At 38.7% G+C, this 16,071-nt stretch overlaps 1 protein-coding gene across 11 annotated transcripts in view; it reads right to left on the bottom strand.

The window, feature by feature from the left end:
- GRIP1 (glutamate receptor interacting protein 1) overlaps positions 1-16,071 on the bottom strand; it is a 437,555-nt gene that overhangs the window by 204,428 nt on the left and 217,056 nt on the right. For 10 of the 11 annotated variants that reach the window (XM_070454639.1, XM_070454640.1, XM_070454647.1 and 7 more), the window contains one exon: positions 4,512-4,592. The exons of the other annotated variant lie outside the window; for it this stretch is intronic. In XM_070454639.1, coding sequence (XP_070310740.1) covers positions 4,512-4,592 — 81 coding nt within the window. The remainder of the gene's footprint in view (positions 1-4,511; positions 4,593-16,071) is intronic. 11 annotated transcript variants of the gene reach the window in all.

Genomic DNA, 16,071 nt, shown 5'->3' with positions numbered 1-16,071 from the left:
ACAGAGAGCTAGGCCTGAAAATCAGCGGAAATGCCCTTCACCCACCTGAACAGTATTAGAGCTATAAAATCCTAGTGTAAATGTCACTCTATATATCTGCTGTAATAATGAAAATTTAGATCAATGAAGCATCAAATTGTATGTTAACAAAGAGGAAAACGCTGAACAGAGAGGGCAGAACTTTAAAAATTCCTGTCCTTCCCTCTTAACTCAAGGTTGCCAGCTTCTGTGTGGGGCCAAGGGCACTGTATTATTTTCTACACTTTGATTTTTCAGTAGGTGTCGATGCTTCCTGGAAGTATTCGAAACAGTGTATGTCTATACATCTTGGGCTGATTAACATTTCAGACTCTCAATTCCATATCTGTATACCCTCTGCAAATAACCAAATGTGAGATACAAGAAAGATATATCATCTTTATCTTATTACGACCAAATTGATAAATGTCTTTTCTCATATTCTAGGAGAAAAAAAAATTCTCACACAAAATTTTGAGGTCTTATTTTGGCTACAGAGTTAAGATAATTTTCCTCGGGCGTCAAAAGTTTGGAAGTGCAATAGATACGAACACTTGACTTCTTCCTGCTTTTGTGAATTGCCCCAAATTCTTTGCCATGAAAAAAATAAGCAAAGAAAACCATCCTACCTGGAAAAAGGAGGTAAATTGAATAAATAATATATTAAATTTAGGCTTTCAGATCTAGTGTGGTATTCTGTCTTTTCATGAACATTAGATAGACATGATTAAATAAGTCATAAATTATTGTAAAATGTGTTAAAACAAGAGTCTGCAATAATTTGGACAAACCCTCCATGTGGTCAAACTTTGATTCCCAGTAATCTTTCAAACAAAGGAAGATTAGACTGACACATTTTTTTTTAAAAATAACCATAGATATGGAATAGAATCTGCTAGTTCAAAATACTTGGAATTCATCTTCTCTTTGAAAAATAAAATGACTAGAAATGAGGTTAAAATTTTTTAACAGAACGTTAAATTTTTAATCTAAATTTAAACTTTAGTGTCATAGAGACATTAATGTCATTTCTTTTCCACTATTATCATTACTAAAAATTTTATAAAACCTTATGAAAGAACAAAAAAATCTTTTTTTACACATTATGCCATAAGAGACATGATTAAAATGACAAGTTCCCAAATAACATGAAAAATGCATTTCCCCTTTATGCAAAGCAAATGCATTTTGCTCCTAAGAGATGTTTAATCTATTCTCTTTTTTGAGAAGAGATGGCAGGGGGACGAAAGGATTTACAGTTAGAACTGTCATTTAATGAAAGACACATATTTGACTTGTGATTATTAAATAATTTGTAACAATTTCGAGTTTAGACAGCAGTAGTGACTTTTGATATGAATGAAAAACAAATTATATTTCTGTTAACATTCAAGGTTACTTCTCTGAGTCAGAATTATTAAAAGTTACCCTTTATTATGCCACGGGGATAGTGGAACCAATGTTAAGAAATCTTCTCTATGTGTATACATAAAAATATTTATTCCAGGAAACATTAGGTTTCTACAGAATTAGTTTAAAAGAACAGCTTACTCTTTCATAAAAACTTTTATAAAGAACTTCAATATGCTTTCTACTACCTTATACTCTTCCTCCACCCCCTCCATCAGCAAGAGTGCTCCCATGAGTGGTCAGATTCAATCACCATCATTGGCTCATTGGGAAGAAATGTGAGGCAACGCCATAGTTCCTTCATAGTTTCAGCTTCTGAGTGTTTGCTTACTCCCTAGCAATTGGGGCATCAAAATGGCCCCAGGACTGCACTTGCCCTGAGAAATGCCTTTTACTGAAAAGATCCAGGGGCTAGTGGAGGGTCCAAGCTTTTTTTAAAGGTCTCTTTTAGCTCGCTGGTACATTTTTTGTCAGACACATCTTTCCTTGACACTAGGGTGGTCATAATACTCTTGAGGGAAGTAAGGCTGGGAGCTGAGCACAGAAGAACAAAGGCTGTAAACTCGCACTTTGCTCTGCTAGCTCTATGGTGTTGACCTTAATTTATCAGGAGGACACCTTGGGATTTTTTCAGCAAATAATAAAGAGGGTGCATTTTCCAGGTGTCTGTGCATTTCTCTCTTTCGCAGTCTCTCTCTCTCACCAGAACAAGAATTAACAAGCATTTTTAAGTAAGACAGTAAAAGTTTAGAACTCCAACTGCCAGAACTCAGTCAAGAAGCAGTTTCCAAGCAGTGCCTACATTTTCTCCTTAAGATGTAACAGTAAGTCATAATCACCTATTAACCACTTTGGTTTCTTAGCCTTCTGGCTGGTGAACTTCTTTTTCTCTTGAACTGTTCTAAATAATTAAGAGGATTTTGAAGACGTCCGACCGTTTTGGCTGATGCCTTTTAAGAAAGAACAAAAGTGTGTTTGTTCATGCTCAAACTCCAGGAAAATAACTCCTGATGCTATTTTTTTTTTTTTAAAAAAAAGGTTCCTTGATTTCAGTGACTTTAGAATTGATATAAGGGGCTTCCCTGGGGGGTCCAGTGGTTTAGACTCTGTGCTTTCAATGCAGAAGGTGCAGGTTCCAGTCCCAGGTTGGGGAGCTAAGATCCCATGTGCTGTGTGGCACAGCCAGAAAATAAAAACAAACAAAAAACCCCCTACCAATTAAAAAAAAAAAACCTGACATAAGGAAGAACAAAAGGAAAAAATCTATTACGAAGAATCACTGTGTGTCATGAACTAAGGATTGTAATCAATAACTTCTGTGTACCTAACATATAACTTTAAAAACTACTTACTGATTTTAAGGTGAAGCCTGGCCCATAAACCTGTGTTGTAATTTAGTATGTAACACTGGAAAACCCATGAAAGGAAAATATGAGACTAGTTCAGGGCTTCCATTGTGGCTCAGATGGTAAAGAATCCACCTGCAATGCAGGAGAGCCTGGTTTGATCCCTGTCTCTGGAAGAACCCCTGGAGAAGGGAATGGTTACCCACTCCAGCATTCTAGCCTAGAGAATCCCATGAACAGATAAGCCTGACGGGCTACAGCCCATGGGATCACAAAGATTCAGACACGACTGAATGACCAAGCATGCATATACATAGTCAGTGCTTTTGTTTAGTATCCTGTAAAGTGGAAAGGACAGTGGGAAGTCTCTTTACTCCTCTCAGCAGAGGATTACTGAGTACCAGCTAATTGGAGAAGCCGAAAAGGAATTGATGGATAACTGGCATTCTTGAATTTCAAACTTTGGGGACTGCCTTACTGCTGACGAGGAGAAAGCAGAGAACATGGCCCATAGCTGATTGCAGCAGTTTTTCTAAACATGACCAGCACTAAGAATGAAAGTTTATAGGTTGGAGTAGAAGAAATCTCAGCCCTGGGTGAAGCCACATAATTAGAGGTTTCAAATTACTTTAGAATCTTCAAAGCACACATACAAGGATATGGATCATTCACAATATGCCTCTTTATAAGCCACGTACTTTTATAAGAAATCAAAGTCTTCGTAATAAGAAAAACATAACCACAGGTAGTTCTTATTAATAATTATCATGAACAGGGCAGAAACTGGACCTGTCTTGCTCTTTGTTCAAGTGGAAAATTCTCCCTTTACTGACAGATTTGCTAAAGCATCCAAAGTAATGTTCAAAACACTGCTTTGCATTATCTTGAGTTGTTAAACTACTGCACTCTAAAATCCTGCTACTAAACTTTAGCTGTACTCAATTTACTTGTATTTAATATAGACAGGCATTATTTTTGATACTAAATGTACTATGCATTAGATACTAAATGTACCTATGCTTTTAACACTTCTCTTAAGGACAGTTGCTATCATAAGAGGTTTTCCATGAATCACCTAATTCAGATAAAGATTGAATAATATTTTCAACTTCCTTCCTACATTTATTTAAGAATGTGTGTCATTCACAAATTCAAAATTTCAAACTATGGAAGTCTGGAGGTAAAGACATTTGAAGATATTTCTTCAAAATGTTTTGTGGAGGAAAAAAGGTATTATATATTGTATTACAAGAAACCTCATCACAGCTTCCTAAAGAAACAAAGTCCCAGAATTTTACAAGAATTGCTCAGTAGAAGTAAATCCAAGTTCAAAGAGACAAGAAGAAAGGAGTAATTTGTTATTCAGCATATGTACGATCTGCCACAGCAATTTTGAACCACTTTGTTCTGCTGGGTTTGCCTTAGTAAAGGGTTAGATGCTGCTGTGAGAATCATTCCCTGAAAACAGAGGTGAAAGTAAGTCAGTGAGTGAGAGCTGATATAAATTCAGGTCATTTTACAAAGGATTTGCACCCAAGATGAATTTTCACAAGTTGGCAAGCTTTTCCAGAATCTTGCTTTCATGAATGTTATTTGAACAAGTTGTGTAGAATGCAGTCTCCATTCTATGAGATAGCAGTGCCTTTTTTTTTTTTAAACCAAGTTGGAACTATTCAGGTCACCAAATAACAGGGATCAAAAGTAAAACATCTGAAAAATCCAACAGTCTGGTCTAACCTGGGATGCTCTGTCTCCTCACAGCCAATGCTCCATCAGGCGGCTTTGTCTGGCTGGCGGATTTAGTGTAGGGACTCTCATCTGCAAAGGTACAATGAAGGCTTTGGTTAATTTCCATCCAGTTTCTACTGTAGTGAAGGTCTTTCAATGGATTGCAATCCTTCTGCCAGAGAGAGGTGGTATGGTAGGGTAGAAAGAGTCCGTAGACCTGGGTCCTAACCTGGGTTTAGCCGTGGGACTTGGTCAAGTCATTTAAATATGCTCTGAACATCAGTTTCCTCCCCTATGAAAGAGGGATATGTATTTGCACCCATCTCTGAGGATTGTCAGGATCAAGCTACAATGCACATGAAGGCATAGAATGGTAAGACGTTTGTAAAAACAGTACACAGATGATTTGCCTGTCACCTATATTCATTGATAAATAAATATCCATGAATATCAGTAACAGGAAGACAAGGAAGGAATAAAATGGCTCAGTGGGCACTAAGAATAAACTAGGAGAAGAACAAAGGAAAGGAAAAGAAATATTATATTTCAGAGAAGCAGATGACAGAGTATTAGTATTGCAGGGGAATAAAAACACACAGAATTAGTGGGTTCCTACTGAAAGTATGAATGGGCATCCAGTGGAAAATAAAGGGAAAGGGACATCCAGAGCAAGACCAGAGAAGCTAGGTTAAGAATAGAGAAGGAAAGATGGTTTGGGAAAAGAAGACACATATTGCAATGAGCTGATCTGCCCTCTTAGAAAGAGATGGAAATAACTTGGAAAACCAGAGAAAGAGCAACTGAAGAGCCAGAAGGACTAAAGCTCAGTATATCTGTGACAGTTAGTCAAGAAGCTGAATGAGCAAAACACGAGGTGAAAAAACCATACAAGTGATGGATCCATCAAATTCTAAGTAATATGAGTTTTTTTTTAAATCTAGGAAAGGATTTAGTCTGACTTGGAATATAGGTGTAATGATCCAGGATGGCAAATATTAGGGTGAAATAGAAAGGAAATATTCTTTTTAGTCAGCATAGGACATTTGTACAGAGTAAAAGAGATGTCTGAGTGACATTAAACACTTTTAAGCATAGGATGTATACAGCCTGAGTAGATATAATGTACAATAATCACCTAGTAGATCTACTCAAGCTAGATGACCCAAAGGTTACTTCTGGCCATACCACCAGGTTGCTTTGTTGTTGTTGTAACAAGAAATCATTAAATAATTAAAAACAGCATTATATTATATATGCAAACTACTAAAATATAACAAGGATTTAATTCAGCAACAAGCTTTTGTCATCTGAAAACATGAACTCTCCCAACTAAGTAGTTCGTGTTGCAAAATTAAGGAACTCGACTCCTCTTTAGGATGTACTTCTGGTTGAAATGATTCACGATTTCTTCCTAAAACTAACAAGGTCTTTGTAAGCAATGACAAAAAGGAAAGATTAACACTACTGTAAGCTGCAATTAACTTAAAAAATGGCAGTCACACTGTTTCATGTTTATATACCATTTGTCACACAATTCTTTATATTCTTCCAACCATAAAGACAAACTACCAACGTTCAGATATCAGCACAATCAGCAGCATCACTTTTGCTTATGAAGCAATATCCTAGATCTTTGACTCTTCTCTTTGTATATGCGATTTTGAGGATAAACACAAACCACAAAACAAAATGCCAGCCTTATATTACAAAAATCTTTGCCATTCCACGCCCACCCGAGTATCTGAACTCTTTTCTCACAATATTGATTTAATAACCAGGCCATATGCTTGACCAAACTTACTATATGCTAAAATCTGGATTCTTTATAAAACCAATTTTAAAATGTATTTCTTTTTATTATCTAAAGCTTTGAAACCATGTATTTATAAGTACAGAGCACTGAGTCAGAAGATACAGATCACAACAGTCAGTTTCAGGGACAGCATCTTGGAAGCCTAAAGGCTTTCTCAAGGTTTCAATTTGTCTAGAGTCCAGCCAATTAGTGTCTTGAGTTGAATCCAGTGTTGGATTTTCTTACAGGGCAGTAAGAGATCTGACCAGGAGACTCTGGGGTGCTTTGTATTTGATGGTCTATTTTAAGGAGCCATGTCTTTAGAAATTTACCTAGTTTGCATTACAGAAGTAGTCAACCCTGGCAAAACTGTTTTCTTATTTATATTGGAGAACCATTTCCTTGATTTAGAGCTGAGATAGTCTAGTTATGCACATCCTTAAAAGCTTGAAACTGAATTATAGATGGCCACCTGGCCAGCCTCTGCTTATCCATTCCCCAGCCCCTGACCGCACTCCAGTGTTAAGACTGTCCTTACTGAGCACAGATGAAAGTAAACAATTACCTAGAAGCCAAAATTTGCATTGGTTGAAGGATCAGACTGAAATAAGTTCAATATTATCTAAGAATAGGTTTCCAAAGTCACTCAGGATGAAGGCAATAATTCCTACTGCAAATGAGGCAGAATCTTGGCAACCTTCATCAGGAGGGTTAAGGTGAGCACAGCAACAGAGCAGCATGGCACCTTTTAACATTTATTTTTAAAGAAACTTTTTGTAGGAACATCTGTTTAATTTAAACCCCGAGGAGGTATCATAGGCCTTTTATAAAAACCCATCCATCAGAGAATGGGCATCAGTTCTCTTGATGTGATTTATTCCAAGTCAAATCTTGACTCAAACTTTGAAAATAGAAATGGAGGGAAGACATTGAATGACTCAGTGGCTGATGCCTCTGTAATACTAGGTTGGTACAAATGTAATTGTGGCTTCAGACTGAATTTTAAATCAGTATTACTAGGCTCAAACCCATATTTATTAATCAAAATAGGAACCATTACAATCAAAACATTTTTGCCAAATAAGTTTGCTTATTCTCGTAGTGTAAAAATCGGTGTTCTGGGATTCCAGAACTCTTGGAAAGCATTTTCTGCCTCTTGCTGGCTGTGGAAGCATTTTCCCTGCAAAATGTTGTCAAGATGCTTGAAGAAGTGGTAGTGAGTTGCCAAGAGGTCAGGTGAATATAGTCGAATACAGAAACATCGTAGACTAATTTGTTCAACTTCTGAAGCGTCGCTTGCGTGACGTGCAGTTGGGCGCAGTAGTGGAAAAGAATTGGGCCCATTCTGTTAACCAATTCTGCCTGCAGGCATTGCAGTTTTTGGTGCATCTCATTGATTTGCTGAGCATACTTCTCAGATGTAATGGTTTTGCCGGGATTCAGAATGCTGCAGTGGATCAGACCGGCAGCAGATCACCAAATAGTGACCATGACATTTTCTTGGTGCAAGTTTGACTTTCAGAAGTGCTTTGGAGTGTTTTCTTGGTCCATCCACTGAGCTAATCATTGCCGGTTGTCCTGTAAAATCCACTTTTCATTGGATGTCACAATTCAATCAAGAAATGGTTCATTGTTGTTGCACAGAGTAAGAGAAAAATTTGCTTCTTTGTCTAACATCATTTCCATAGTTTAATAAGTCATTAGTACAAAAACATAAAGCAAGAAATGCACATTAAAATGATGCATAATATAACCACATTTAAGAATGGATTCTAATGTCAAACGGCAAAGTTCAACCATGCAAAACCACAATTACTTTTGCACCAACCGAATACAATGGAATATTACTCAGCCATAAAAAGAAAAGAAATAGTGCCATTTGCAGAGATCAGGATTGACCTGGAAACTTTCATACACAGTGAAGTCAAACAAAGATAAATACCGTCTGATATCACCTTTGTGGAATCTAAAATGGGACACAAATGAGTCTATCTACCAAACAGAAACAGACTCAGAGACTTGTGGCTGCCAACGCGGGGGAATGGAGAGATGGACTGGGAGCTTTGGGGTTAGCAGATGCACACTGCTACACTTAGAATGGGTAGACAAGATCTTACTGTATAGCACAGGGAACTATATCCAGTCTCCTGGGATAAACCATAATGCAAAAGAATATAAAATAAGAAAGAACGTGTTTATAAATGAGTCACTTGGCTGTGCAATAGAAATTAGAGCAACATTGTAAATCAACTATATTTCAATTTAAAATGTAAAAAATAAAATAAATGCCAATACAATTAATTCACTGTTACTCAGTAAATGGCTCAAAAGTTTCAGTGAATTACAAGATCTATGTTAATACTTTTCGTTTATCAGGAAGACACTAAATAGGCTTTCAAGTTCCAATTAATTCCATAAGTGAATTAAAAAGTAGGTGAAATTAAAAAAAAACAAAAAACAAAACAAAACAAAACAAAACAGGTGAAATAACAAAAAAGGAGTCAATCTATAGATAGTTCAAGGACAGTGCCCATCCCCTAGTATGCATTCATTAAACATTTGCTGATAGACAATTAAATTGTATTTAACTTTTCAAATTAGAGCATTTATTATGATTAAGCAACCTGAAGAAAGTCAAACACTTGTTAGCTAACCTCCCTCCTCCCTCTGATTTCTTTTTCTAAGTTTACACCTATTCCTTTTAAAGCCATATCACCATCTACTACTTATTAAGTATTGCCTTATCACATGTTCAAAATTTGTGACTATTTATAAAAATAATATTGAAATATATTCCCTTTAATTTCCATTCAGACTACAGAAGGTTTATTGAGTAACCTTTAACATAATGCCTTTAAACAAAAGAATTGCGATTTTTATACCAGACTCTCTGCCTTGACTTTAGGGTTATTAACAAGGAATCGTTATGGAAAGTCACTGCGGGACCAAGAAGGCATTCAGTAAGTGAGTCAATGTGGCAAGTAATCATCAAGGGCATCACAGGTTATGAGAACTGTCAGCCTTTTAAAATGGCATCATAGCAGCTAGATAATCTCTGTCATATATGGTGGCTGCCCACTGTCACTGGTCAAAACAAGAGCGAGCATGGGTCCCCTTTATGGTGACATCCCAAGAGGCTAGGGAAAACGCCCTCCATTAAATGGAGAATGGACACTGCGACAGAGACAGGGCTTAGTCAAGCATATACTTAAAACAGAAGTTGAACAATGGGGGGACCATCTGTCCCTCTCATTCCTCCTAATTTGACCAGTCTCCTTATGTACTAAACACAGGAGGGGCCAACACAGATCATTTGTTTTGATTACATGTTCCAAGTGAAGCTGGTATTTACAAACGTGGCAAGCAAACAGCAGGCACCCAAGAGGCAGGGCTTCATTCCGCATCATGACGAAAGCTCACGTTGGAGCTGGGAGAATCCCATCTTGAGGAATGGACTCATGTCCCCTCATGTTCTCGTAACCTTGAACGGTTGCCTAGCATCAAATATCACCCATGTGCAACCAGGCTAGCCCTTGTCTCCATCTTCTACCTCTCCCATTCTGAGTCTGGGCTTCTTCCCAGAGGAACCAGATATGACTATGGTTTTAAGAATCTCTAGCTGTGTTCAGGGCTTTGTTGAAAAAAAAAATTTAATTTCCTTTGGCTGAGACTAATCAGCCTATGCTAAACAATTTCTAACAACTAATTATGCACAATCGAGGCACCTGCTAAGCCAGCAGATCCCTCAACTTCTTGATTAGGAAAAAAAAAAGAGGCATTTTGTGCAATTACACATTATGACCATTTCCTAGCAGCAGGGAGACAGCCAGCTCTTGCCACAACGTTCATGTACATCGTTAAGAGCAGGCGAGAAAACTGTTTTTCGTGATTGAACAAAATGACTTCCACTGTGAAGGAAATAATGTGTCCATAGAATTCGATTACATTTCACAAATTTTAGTGCCTACTAAGTGCAAGGGCTTCAGGGTAGCTTGGCAGGTAAAGAATCTGCCTGCAATGCAGGAGACCCCGGTTTGATTCCTGGGTCGGGAAGCTCCCCTGGAGAAGGGATAGGGCACCCACTCCGGTATTCTTGGGCTTCCTTGGTAGCTCAGACGGTAAAGAATCCACCTGCAGTGTGGGAGACCTGGGTTCGATCCCTGGATTGGGAATATCCCCTGGAGGAGGGCATGGCAACCCACTCCAGTATTCTTGCCTGGAGAATCCCCATGGACAGAGGAGCCTGGTGGGCTACAGTCCATGGGGTCTCAAAGAGTTGAACACAACTGAGCAATGAAGTACAGTGCATGTGCAAACTGAGAAAGTGGATATAAGACAGTAAGACTTTAAGTGGAATGGTGATGGAGGAATCCTTATTACTTCCCAGGACTGAGACTGGAGCATGTGCTCATTAGCTGAGGAGAGAAATAGGCAAGGGCTTATGGTACTGGTGGAGGTGGGAACAGGAGAAGAAAGGAAGCTACACTGCGATGAAATAATGCAGAAATTTGCAATCAGAAAAATCAAGAGACAAGCGATGTTAATTGTCAGTTAACCTGGAAGTTTTGTGTGGTGTGAAACCATAATCCTTCCAGTATTTGGGTTCTGTGAACATCTTATTCCAGCCCAGCAGGAATATATTACAGGTTGGCTGATTCTCTCTCTCTCTCTCTCTCTTTTAAAGTTTAATCAACATGGTCTTGATAGAAAAGACAAAATAGTATAAGGAAGAAAAATTATAGTACTGTGCATCTAAAACAGGACAAACAAAATAAAAAACTAACAAAATATATTTAAAAAATTTGCCTGGTGCCTCAGATAGAAAAGAATCTGCCTGCTAATGCAGGAGACATGAGTTCGATCCCTGGGTTGGGAAGATCCCCTGAAGAAGGGAATGGCAACCCATTCCAGTATTCTTGCCTGGAGAATCCCATGGACAGAGGAGCCTGGCAGGCTACAGTCCAGGGGATTGCAAAGAGTCAGACATGCCTGAGTGACGAACACACACACACACACACACACACACACACACACACACACACATAAATCTATAAAAAAAATTTTTTTTAAGAAATAATTCATCACATTCAATTGGGTTATACTCCAAGCATACATTGTTAACATTTGAAAACCAGTTACTGCAATTCAGAAAATTTCACAGAATGAAGGAGATAAAGAGAACTACTATCACAAAAGATTCAGAAAAAGTGTTTGTTAAAATTCAACATATATTCATGACATAAAACTCAGACAAAGAAGCATCTTTACTCTTGAAAACAGCTGACGAACTGTGGCCCTAAGACAGTGCAGTTCATTGTTGTTATAAAATGGGAGTACATTGCACAGAGCTACAGCCATTTATTTGCATTTTATCTCTGGTTGCTTTTTGGTTCCCTTGTCAGTTTTGTAGTAAAAACCGAGATTGACAAAGGAGCCAAAAAGCAGCCAGGGATAATATGTTTCTTTTTGACACCAGACCTCTAGTTCAGTTTGCTGCCTTGCTGGTTTGATGGCATACTCTAAAATTTAAGCAAGATTTCCTGAGGGCTGGCTGTCACAAGGTTTTGATCATATAACTTAATTCTGTCTTTCTCCACTTATCAAAACAAGGTATAACTACAAGCACACGGTCCTGCATCATTTAAAGAAATGCGAACAAAATCATTTGGCCAAATATCCTTCTGCAATCTGAAACAGTTCTTAATTCCTGATTAAAATGACCCTGTTTTTCTAGGGCAAATGAGATGTACACCCTTAATCTTCCCTAGAGTCAGAGGATTCTGGGTGCTACATAGGCTTTAGCGCTACTGCTTTGGCATGAATTCTTGAGAATGAATTGACTTCATTTCCTTCCCTAATGGGATAAAGTGATCCACACAACTAGGTTTAAAGCAGAAGGGAGCAAGAATGATCTGAGCTTGAAGGTAGGAGGCAGAAGGTAGCATGCTTTTCCATTATAGTCTCTTTCCTATTATGAGGTGACTTCCTCTCTCCAACCTTCTATTTCCTCTCTTTGGTCATTGGTTTTGCATCTGTATGGCATCATTGTCTATCCTTGACTCAGCAGGTTTCCTTACAGTTTTCTAATTCTGACACCTAGGTACTTTATATTCTTAAAGGGGATCAGGTCTTTTGACTTTGAACATTAAAAAAAAAAGTCATTTAAACAGCACAAATTCATTTTAAAAACGAATGTCTGGTGGTTTCTTCACAAGACAGAATATCCTCTAAAATTATATTAATCACAGTCACAGCGCCATCTCAGGAATTCAATACTACAGCTAAAAAGAATACCCACCGTACACCCGTATTACTACTGGCCTGTCTTATAAGATCGTCTGTCTCCCTCACTGCTCCATTATCCAACACCTTGTTACTCAAAATGAGGTTCACAGATGGGGGCACTGGCATTACCTAGGAGCTTATCAGAAATGAAGAATCTCAGACCTCACTCAGACCTATGCAATCAGAGCCTACATTTAATGAAATCTCCAGATGATCCCTACACACGTTAAAGTCTGGTACTGTGTGCTAAGTCGCTTCAGTCATGTCTGACTCTTTGTGACCCCATGGACTATAGCCCGTGAGGCTCCACAGTCCTTGAAATTCTTCAGGCGAGAATACTGGAGTGGGTTGCCATTTCCTTCTCCATGGGGTCTTCCTGACCAGGGACTGCACCTGCCTCTCTTAAGTCTCCTGCATTGGCAGGTGGGTTCTTGACCACTAGCAGAAGTGTGGAAAGATCTCTTCTAATTGATGTGACCAACAGCAGAGGCACAGGAAGTGAGGATCCATCTGTGCTGTCACCTGACCGAGTCAGCGGGAGCCCACAAAGAAGCTGGCAAAATGGCTTCAACATTATCCCCAGGCCTCGAACACCAGAAGTATCAAACTGCTTGTGGAACGAATTCCTCAAATGAAAACTGCTCCAATGCTATGGTTTTGAGTGAATTTCATCTTCTCCAGATCCATTTTAAACTCGAACAGTCCTCACAGGGCTGGTTTACAGGGGTATCTGGATACATCTATGGTCGGATTACCTGGAGAAGTTGATTGGTTGTAATAACAATAAGTAGTTAATTTATACCTTAAAATGGAAACAGAAAATAGCACTGAGTTCCTACCACGTAGCTAATAAAGAACAACTGAAAATGAAAACTCATATCCCACCCTGAAGCAGGGACATGGAAGAAGAACCTTCTATGGTGGTGGTTGTTTAGTCACGAAGTCGTGTCTGACTCCTTGCGAGTAGCCCGCCAGACTCCTCTGTCCATGGGATTTCCCAGGCAAGAATACTGGAGTGGGTTGTCATTTCCTCCTCCAGGGGATCTTCCTGACCCAGCGATTGAAATTGCTTGGCTGGTGGATTCTTTACTACTGAACCACCAGTGAAGCTCCATTTTCCAAGGCACTATCTCCTTAAACTCTTTTTTACTTCAGACACAAAGTCACTTCCTTACATCTGCAAAGAAGGCCTCCAGCACAGAACCTGACCTATGATCTTCACTTGGGAGTAAATAGGATCACAGTGGCCCCCAAGCATCTGGTTAACCTTGTGGAGTGGTCTGTGCTAACTATGCTGTTTCATGATGCCTGCGGGTTTTTTGGAAGAGTCCTATCTGGAGCCAGGTTAATTTGTAAATCCTCTCTGAAATTAATGAGCATGAAATTGCACATTTCCTGCCTCTGGCATTCCTACTGCTCATGTGTCTGAATCACAAATGATAACTCCTATGCTTCTTCCTAGTATTGTTTCCAGCAAGGACAGATGAACAAGAGTCACATATTGGCCGTATCACTAAAAATTTCTAGAGGAATGGACTCTATGCCATAAAGCTCATTCTCATTATCCATATCAGATCCCAATTTAAAACTTAAAAATTTTAAATTGAGTACAGCTTCTATATTTTCTATATGTAAAGAAGCCTATCTGCTTTAAATCTTTGGCTTGACCATCACATTATGCCAGCTGACATTCTCCATATCTCAACACTATGAAATAGACAGAGGTTCAATAAGTTCTAAGCATTAGAATAATCATCTGGATGTGTGTTTGTGTGTGTGTGTGGTAGTCGCTCAGTTATGTCTGACTCTTTGTGATGCCATGGACTGGAGCCTGCCAGTCTCCTCTGTCCATGGGATTTCCCCAGTGAGAACACTGGAGTGAGTTGACATGTCCCCCCCAGGGGATCTTCCCGACCCAGAGATCAAATCTTGGTCTCCTCCACCTCTATTTTGCCCCTTTTCCAGGACTTTTTTTGCATTTCTAATGTAAACTACAGAGAAAAAGATGGAGCTTTTTGTAAAATCAGGTCTCTCCAAGAATTTTTCTTTTACATGATATTACTGCAAATGTTTCTACATTTAGAAATTTTCAGTATGGTGGTTTCTGGAATGGGGTCAAGATTGATGGGAAAATGAGAGGAAGTAAAACACAATCTGGATGACTTTATTCTAAGGGATCTGCATTTGTGCCAGTGTGTGAATAAATGCTGGGTGTCACTAGAAGACTAAGAATGAGTCACATTTGTCTGTGGAGTGGAGCATTATTGTCTAGGTTTGATTATCAGGAAAATAGCCTTTCAAGCCTTCACCTGCTGTCCTGACAATCAGGAACATGACAAATTTTATAACTAAGGTAACTTCCAACCTGGTTCAGTGGCTCAGTATTTTTCTTCCTTTCTCTTCTTTTCTTTCCCATTAACCAAGTGTTGTATAAACAGAAACAAATGTCAACTGCTGGAAAATTACTTTATACAAATAAATGATCAGATGCTGCTACTACTGCTGACAAATTCCTAATGAAACTGGAAAAATAAATATTGCCACCCCTGTCCAGACTCAGTTTCCAATATAGAAGCTGAAAATCTGTCTCTTTATCTAGCACACTGGAGTAGTAGTTTGGAGCTTGGGCACAGACTCTTATCCCAGGGTCATTGATCTGAGTGCAGAACAAGGACCATACATGTGTCAAAAGTCCCTGTGTGACCACCAGCTCCTTCTTTCGTGGACTGATGTGTACAGTGGTCTCAGAGTGAATACGCCAAAGAATGTTCCAATATGCTGAGGGAAAGCAACGTTTTTTTTACTGAGATTCTCCTTTCATTAATAATCAAAACACCAAGAGGCAAGACGTTGTGGTAATGGAAAAAATGGATTAAGCCAGAAGCTATCAGAGCACAAAATAGAGGGAAGGAAAAGCAAACCTCAGATTGAAGCCCTGGGTTGTACCTGAGGGACACAAACAGAATGAAGAAAAAAGCAGACTTGAGTCAATCAGAAGACTTTTTATGTCAATAATACTGATGCTCCGATACACAGTGAGGGCAAATACTTACTGAGGACTCCATGTGTGACAGCACGGACCTAAGTCCTTTATATGTATATCTATCTTTTCTCATCTCAACCACTCAATAATATTTAAAATTGCAAAAAAAAACCGATAAATTCATTTTACAAAAGCAGTCCTGGCTTTAAGGAAGAATTGGTCACTGCTCAGGCTAATGGTAGATTCCATGGTGAATTCTAAATGGCATAGCTATTATATTGCTGCTGAAGAATGTGGGTATACATATACAGGCCTAGCACTGTGCTTAGTACTTCATTGACATTGTCAGTACTTATGACAGTGTAATTGCATAGGTATAGGTAGAATTGATGCTTCTGAAAATCTGAGGATATAGAGGTTTAGAGACATGAAGTAAGGTGCCTAAATGTTCCCAGGAAGCAAAGGGTAGAAATAAAGCTTTAACTTACAGCTGTTTACCACAATGATAT

This window comes from Odocoileus virginianus, chromosome 24 (genome assembly GCF_023699985.2).
Source record: "Odocoileus virginianus isolate 20LAN1187 ecotype Illinois chromosome 24, Ovbor_1.2, whole genome shotgun sequence".
In the NCBI taxonomy this organism is placed as follows: Eukaryota; Metazoa; Chordata; class Mammalia; order Artiodactyla; family Cervidae; genus Odocoileus; species Odocoileus virginianus.
The sequence above is the reverse complement of the archived record's forward strand: the minus strand, read 5'-3'. Positions and strand labels throughout refer to the sequence as shown.